The 7,828-nt window shown below is 53.7% G+C and overlaps 1 protein-coding gene across 5 annotated transcripts in view; it reads left to right on the forward strand.

Annotated features, from left to right (window-relative positions):
* MYH14 (myosin heavy chain 14) overlaps positions 1 to 5,661 on the forward strand; it is a 90,379-nt gene extending 84,718 nt beyond the window's left edge. For all 5 annotated transcript variants that reach the window (XM_082367590.1, XM_082367586.1, XM_082367589.1 and 2 more), the window contains 4 exons: positions 746 to 954; positions 2,691 to 2,799; positions 4,473 to 4,645; positions 4,802 to 5,661. In XM_082367590.1, coding sequence (XP_082223716.1) covers positions 746 to 954; positions 2,691 to 2,799; positions 4,473 to 4,645; positions 4,802 to 4,961 — 651 coding nt within the window. In that variant the 3' untranslated portion in view covers positions 4,962 to 5,661. The remainder of the gene's footprint in view (positions 1 to 745; positions 955 to 2,690; positions 2,800 to 4,472; positions 4,646 to 4,801) is intronic.
* The last annotated feature ends 2,167 nt before the right edge of the window (positions 5,662 to 7,828 follow it).

Below are 7,828 nucleotides of genomic sequence, written 5' to 3' on the forward strand. Positions count from 1 at the left end.
TTTCTATATCACGGTTTTATTTTCCAAAAAAGGTTTAAAAAAAAAAAAGCATATGCTAATCACCACGTCGATGTCTTCCTTTGAGGGTTAAATGAAGTAAAGTATGAATCAGACTGGATCTGACTAATTTCTGTGTCCCCGGCATAGGACCTCACTCAGAGTATGAGCTGAATAAATAAACAGGCACTATTATTAGAGGTATGTTTACACATTCGCAGTGTAGTAGCTCCTGTTCATTGAGCTGGCATTTCTCAAAACGGTCCTGCATATCATTCGTTTCAAAACCACCTGAGATGCTTGTTGAAAATGCAGATTCATGGACCCCATTCCAGACCTGCTGAATCAGAATCTCTGGAGTGGGGGGACCCTACAGTCCACAATTTTTTAACAAGCTCCCTAGATGAGCCTGGTGCGAACCAAAGTGTGATAACCCTTGGAATAGACTCATTCACAGTCAAAGGTAGAAGTTATAGCGTTTAAAAAAGTTTGTGATAGTCTTGTGGGCTTATTAAAATAGCAAAAACCTATCTAAAAGATTAAAACCCAGGGCTGGCACTGCCGTTGGCTGATAAGCCAATTGGAGAAAAATACACGCTACCATTTGTTGAGTATTTAGTATATACCAGGTTCTGTGCTATTTATTTAACAATCATCAACTCACTTAGTTGTGGGAGGTGCCTGCATTTACCTCCCACCTTCCCTCTGAGACTCCACCATGACAGTCCTGCCTTTCCCACTGCTGCAGGTGGAAACACTGACCACAGAGTTGTCAGCTGAGCGCAGTTTCTCAGCCAAGGCAGAGAGCGGGCGGCAGCAGTTGGAGCGGCAGATCCAGGAGCTCCGGGGACGCCTGGGTGAGGAAGACGCTGGGGCCCGGGCCCGCCAGAAGATGATCATCGCTGCCCTTGAGTCTAAGCTGGCCCAGGCTGAGGAGCAGCTGGAGCAGGAGAGCAGGTAGGTGGGAGAGGAGGGCACAGCTGGAGGGCAATCCTCACATTCTGGTCAATGAGATGAAGGGGAGCTGTGTTACAAGCACATGGTTTAGAAACATCCAAAAGGCATCATAATATTAATGGTTGATGATTTCCTATATCATTTAGGATGCTTTGTGCTGCAAGTAACTGCATTCCCACTATATAATTTAAACAGTAATGTAGCAGTTAGCTATAGCTGCATAACAAACCACCTTAAAATTTAAGTGGCTTAAAACAACAATTTTTTATTATTGCTCATGAGCCTTTGGGATGGCTGGTAAGTTCTGCTGATCTGAGCTTGGTGGGCCTCACTCATGCATCTTTGCTCAGCTGAAAGTCAGCTAGATGGATTTGCTGATCTTGGCTGGGCTCTCGTATGTCTCCAGCCTGGCCTGGGACAACTAGGCTAACTTGTCTCTGCTCCAGGCTGGCCCAGGATTGTTCACATGACAAAGTGAAGGTTCCAAGAGTGAGGGCTTCTTGGGGTCTAGATTTGGAACTGGTACAATGTCACTTCTGCCACATCCTGTTACTAAAGCAAGTCATGTAGGGAATCCCCTGGTGGTCCAGTGGTTAGGGCCCCTCCGCACTTCCACTGCAGGGGGCATGGGTTTGATCCCTGTTCTGGGAACTAAGATCCTGCATGCCGCACATGGCATGGCCAAAAAAAAAAAAAGCAAGTCATGTGGCTGGCTCAGATTTAAGGGACTGTCCAGTCATGGCTACCAAGCACTGCCCATTGCTAGGGGCCCCATCACATGGACTTCACCCAGGTGTGGATGAGCAGGGACCGTGGGGATGGGGAAATTAAGGAGACGGGAGGGAAAGGATTGGAGGGGAGCGAGGAGGTAAGGATGGCCCCAGGTGTCTGACCTGCATATCTAGGCGGATCATGGGGGATTAGGAGGAGGGGTAGGTTTGGGAGAAGGCATTGAGCCCAATGCAGGGTGTGCAGGGTCTGGTGGATACCTGAGGCTGGGGGCTGAACCAGGCTGGAGCTCAGGAGACAGATTTAGCAGACACCAGGCTGTTGATGGTTGTAGAAACCTGGGGCACAGCTGAGCTTGTCCAGGGAAAGTGTGTGAGTGAGAAGGGGAGAAGACAACAGAGATGGTTGGAGATGGAGCTTTGGGCTTCCAGACTGTTCCACAAACACAGAAAGCTAGAGAAAGAAATTGAGAGAGAATTCCAGGCTAGGTAGAGGGAAGGTCAGGTGGGAGATGATGAGTCCTGAACTGGGGGCTAGGGCTGTGAGGCTGAGGAGGGGACAAGACAGAGTCCAGGGGGCAATGGGACAGGGTTTGGTTACTAACAGGCTGGGGGTGGGGCAAAGGGGAGAGAAGGGGTGAGGACAATGCCTGGTGGTCTGACTTAGGGACTGGTGGTCAGTGGGTCAGTCCCCTGAGAGGAGGAAAGACTGGGGGTGGGGTGGTGGGGGAATACAGTTGAATATGAGAGACTGAGTGGGATATGCAAAACTGGTATAGACATGGAGACAATTTTAGGACCTTCAGGCATCTTACTAGAAGCTAAGGACTAGATTCCCTGGTGGGAGCCTGGGTACCAGTGTCTGGCCTGAGTAGACTGTGGGAGCCAGTTGTGGGTGGAAAAGAGGGCAGAGGCCACTCTGAGAACAGGTAGCCACTGGACGAGGCTTGGGGGACTGAGCCCCAGGTGAGCAGCTCTCCTGATTCTCCTGTTCATACCTCTCCATAGGGAGCGCATCCTCTCTGGCAAGCTGGTACGCAGGGCTGAGAAGAGGCTTAAAGAGGTGGTGCTCCAGGTGGAGGAGGAGCGGAGGGTGGCTGACCAGCTCCGGGACCAGGTGAGCAGCTGATGTTATTGAGGTGCAGTGGGAGTGGTGGGGGGACCACTGACAGAGAAGTAGCACATGCCATCTCTGGAGGCAGTGAGTTCCCATCACAAGAGAACGTGTGGGTGCTGGACTGGAACTGAGTGCAGACACCATCCTGGGGCTTGGTGCATCAGTAGAGAGCTGGAATCAGTGACTTTGTGATCCGTAAATTCTGGAATCTAGGAAAGGCCCTGGTGGGGACCTTAGACAGCCAGGGAGAGGGAAGAAGTTAAACCCTACCCAGAGGCTAGGCCACAGCTAAAATAACAACACCTGCTGTTTACTGAGTGCTTTCTACGAGCCAGGCACTATGCTAAAGACATAACAGGTAGTACACTTAATCCTTATCCGAACTCTATGAAGTAGGTTAAACTATTACTTTCCCTCTAATTTTGGTGAGAAAACTGAGACAGAACGGTGAATTAACTTGCTCACAATTATTTATTTAGTAAGAGATAGAGCCAGAGTTCACACTCCAGCACTCTGGCTGCAGAGTCTGTTTTCTTAATTATTTATTGAGCAGTTACTGTGTCCCAAGTACTATGCTACCTGCTTTTTAAAAAATACATGCTTACGTTCTCTCATCAGCTCCATTTCACAGTGAGAAAATGGAAACTTTAAAAGGGGATATAATTTGCGTCAGAGTCACACAGTCAATAGAGAGAGCCTGGATCAGATCCTCTTGCCAGCTTCCACCCCAGGCTCAAATGTGACTGAGTCTAGTTGCTGTGCCCTTAAAAGCTCAGCTGTGTTTTATTCACCATTCATCTCACAAAACAATTGTTGAGCACCCTCTATGTGCCAGGCGCTGTGCAAGGCATTGGAGATGTGGCTGTGAATGACACAGAGAAGGACTCTGCTCTCAAAGAGCTCAGATTTTCAACATAGGAAAAGAAAGATACCATAGACTTATAAACAAGCAAAGATAATTACAGATTGTGACAGGGGCTATGAAGAAAAAAGAGAATGAAGAGAGAGGGGGACACAGAGGACTGGGGAGTCCCCCCTAGATTGGGGGTGTCAGCAAGACCTCTAAGGAAGTGACATTTGAATTGATACTGAAGGGTGAGAAAGAGCCAGGAAGAGGGAACAGCAGGTGCAAAGACCCTGGGGTATGGAAATGAGCTTGGTGAGTTCCAAGCAAAAAAGCAGACCAGTATTGCTTGAGAGAAGAATGGGGTTGGGGGGGGTGTTGAATGATAAGAAATGAGGTCAGAGGAGTTGGCAGGAGGCAGGTTATGTATGTCCCCTCCATGGAGAGAGAGATGGCAGGGTCTGGGGAGGTCTCAGTGAAGATGGTCCGATCAGTGTGTTTATGGGAAGAAGACCCTGCAGGGCCTGGAATGCCAGGCTGAGGGGCTGAGACCTTGTCCCAGGGGTACTGGGGAATCACGGAGGACTTTGAGCAGGGAAGGGTTAGGGTCAGCCCTGAGCATAGAAAGATCCCTCTGAGGCCGGGTGGGGGATGGCCTCACATTTGAATCTGAGGTGGAGGCTGGTGAGAGGATCTAAGAGAAAAGAACAAAGCATGAATAGATGGCAGGGCACAGGACAGAGTCAGGATGTAGGAGGGATGAGCTGTGGGGAGCGCTGGGTGAGGGTAGCACCCAGAGAAATGACCCGGCCCCCCTGCTCACGCCAAGCTGGAGAAGGGGAACCTTCGAGTGAAGCAGCTGAAGCGGCAGCTGGAGGAGGCCGAGGAGGAGGCGTCCCGGGCCCAGGCGGTCCGCCGGAGGCTGCAACACGAGCTGGAGGACGTCACAGAGGCCTCGGAGTCCATGAACCGGGAGTTGAACACTCTGAGGAACCGGCTTCGGTAAGGCCACCCCGCACATGCGCACCCTCGCTCCATAAACCCCAGTATCTCGCTCTGCCCTCATCTCTCTGTGCCCCCCTCCCCATTTTATTCTGTCTCTCCATATCTCCCTATCGCTCACTTTTCTCTCTGCCCCCTGGTCTCTCCTCCCCGCAGACGCGGCCCCCTCACCTTCACCACCCGCTCAGTGCGCCAGGTCTTCCGACTGGAGGAGGGCGTGGTGTCCGACGAGGAGGCGGCGGCGGAGGAGGCGGAGCCAGGGTCTGGGCCACTGCCCGCGGAGCCCGAAGGGTCCCCTGCGGCCCCACCGCAGTGACCCTACCCTGCCCGCAGCCACCGGGCCCTCCCTCCCTGGCCCCCTTGGTGCCTGTCCCACGAACAACCCTCTGGCTTCTTGCACTTTGGAAATGGTGCCACCCTCTGGCATGACAGCACTTATCAACCCCACGGGGGGGCGGGGGGTCCCCTGAGACTTCCCGTGAACCCCTAAACACAGAGGAGCGGGCAAGCAGGGAGGAAAGGACTGGGGTGCTCTCGCTTGGGAGAAATTCGGGTGTAGTTGGCAAGCTGGGGTCCCATCCAGCTCCAAATCCTTCCTTCAGTTATGAATGATCTGTATTAGGAAGGGAGCACGGCTCCCCTGCCCTCCTCAGCCAGGGCTCCCCACGCCCCTTCCCCCTCCCTCTTTCTCCTCCCCCTCCCCCTTAAGTCTCCCCCTTCCCCCTCCCGCTCCCTCTTTCCCTGTCTCTCCGTGTCTTTCTCCACTTAGCCACTGACCCCGGAACTTCTGAGCAACAGCACCCTGAGCCCCAGGCCACCACCAGCCTTTGACCCTTGCAGAGGGGCAAGATAAGGGGACCTCACTCATTCCCCCTCCCCCCATGCTCCCTTCTGGTTGCTCTTGTGTGGTCACAGTTCAGTTGGAGTTTCCCATGGGAGTTGGAGGAGGGGGGGCCCCCCCCCATACCCTCCCAGACTCCAGATTCTGGCAGAAATAAACTCCAACCCCGACTGGACCCCTCAGGGGCTGTATGTGTTCCTGCAGGGGTGGGGGGACAGGATGGCAAGGGGCAGCGGGTGGAGGGGGGCAGCCTGCTGGTTCTAATCCAACTGGCCAGTGTTGGGGGACCTCACGTGTACCCAGCATTTAATGTGAAAGAACTCATTTTCCCCTCACCCAACCTTCCTCCAAAGTATCCCCTGCATTATACAGATGGGAAACTGAGGCTCAGGGCTCCAGGGTCCCTTGCTCCAAGCCTCTCCGTCAGCGAGTGGCAGAAGGGGTGCTGCACTCTAGTTGACCCTCAAGTCTTTGCAAAGCAATGATAGTAGTGACTGTTGAGCTGTTTGCTGAGTACTATTTGTTTAGCTGAGCTAAACTTGGGACATTAGTCTCAACCCTCAGCACAACCCTTAGAGGCAGGGATTTCATTGCCTTCCAGTGTCTAGAACAGTGCCTGGCACATAGTTGGCCTTAGTATGTTTGCTGAATTAATAGATCACCCCCGCTCGCCCTTTTAGAGTGGTGGAAACAAGCCCAGAGAAGTTGAGAGACTTACCCAAGGACACACAGCTACTAAGAAATTGAACCCAGTCTGGCTTCAGAGTGGGTAACTCCTGAGCCCACACTCCTTTTCTGGGGACTAGTCACCGGCACATGACCCAGGAGCTCACATGACCCAGGTGCCCTCACAGACTTTCCAGTTAGGGGTGCGGATCCCCATTTTTACCATCAGGGAAACTGAAGCAGGTACTTGCCCCCGCCAAAATCACAAGGTGAGAGCCGGCGATGAGGGGGATGTCTGGACCCTCAAAGTGCAGGCCCTTGCCATCTTAGTACGACCCCTGCTCTTCTGTCCCAACCTTCTGTCTGCCCCCAGAGCCCCTAGCCCCATCAGGAGATCTTCTCTGGAGACAAAGAGGATGAAACTTTTAAATGAAAAGGAAACTTTTATTTTGGTGGCGAGTGAGAGGGTGGGTGGGAAGGGGGCATGACACTTTTTATTTGGGGGGGGGGTGACATGCGGCAGCTTCTGCAACGGGCGGTTCATGCACCCAGGGTGGGCGTGGGGGAGGCTTGGGGGAGGGGCCGTGCCGACCCCTCCCTCCCTGCCCTGGGGGTGGGCTGAGAAGACCCGCCATTAGCACCAGAGTTGGACGATTTGCAGACCTCCCCTCCCCAGACTGACTCCGGGCACCCTCCCCCATCCCTGAGAGCGCCCCCTTGCCACTCCCCCCCACCCCAACAACAGGCCAGGCCCGCCCCGCCCACTTTTGAGTGAGAGAAACTTATTGCTGTGTGTGTGTTGGGGAGGAGCCGCTGTATTCAGAAAGACCCCCCGCCGTTCATTCCTTCCCCAATCACCCCGCCCCCGCCCCGTGTCCGTGCGTTCCCGGAGCGCAGGAGGGGCGCGACATGCGTGTGGGGAGCGCGTCATGCAGCGCATGCGTGTAGTTGCAGGCACCCTGGCGGCCGGGGGGAAAAGGGGAGTCGGGACTAGGAAGTTGTCCCTTTAGCTCTCTCTCTCTCCCTCCCCGAATCCCACACTGTTGAGTTGGGGGATGGGGAATGAGAGTAACGTGTGTAGAGGTTTATAATGATTGTGACTATTTTTAAAAGCTGAACTAAAAAGCTGGGTACGTGTGGCAGATTGGCGAGCAGGGGGGAGACGTTGGGAAGAGGTCCGTACCCTTTAGAAAAATCCTCACCCCGTTTCCCTGCACCGTTCGGCTTCCGTGAGGGTCAGGGGTATCTGGGGTTTTGTTTTGCTTTAAGAAGTTAAACCCTTTGGCAATATAATCAGTCTCCAACCCCATACCCTGGTGTTTAAAGCCCTTAGCCCTTTACCCCGCCCCACCCCGCTCCCGCCAGAACCCGCCCCACCCCTCACCCCTGGTTCGCCAGGGTTTAGGGTCCAAGGGAAGGATGGGGGGACTCAAAAATGCCCCTTGCATAGGAATCGTTGCATCAAGAATCGTGCTCAGTGACCCCACCACCACCAATCCTCGGGCGGGGGGTGGGGGGTTCCTGAGGCTGTGGGAGCAGAGGGAGGGAGGTTGCTAATTCCATGGGCCCCCAGCTACAAAAGGGGGAGTCCCTTAAGGATTCTGGGACCGGTGTGGTCCCTGGGCTTGGGGTAGGTAGCGCATCCTTCTTGAGCCAGGATGGGGTATGAGAAATGA

Source organism: Balaenoptera borealis (assembly GCF_965194805.1).
Source record: "Balaenoptera borealis genome assembly, chromosome: 19".
Classification (NCBI taxonomy): domain Eukaryota; kingdom Metazoa; phylum Chordata; class Mammalia; order Artiodactyla; family Balaenopteridae; genus Balaenoptera; species Balaenoptera borealis.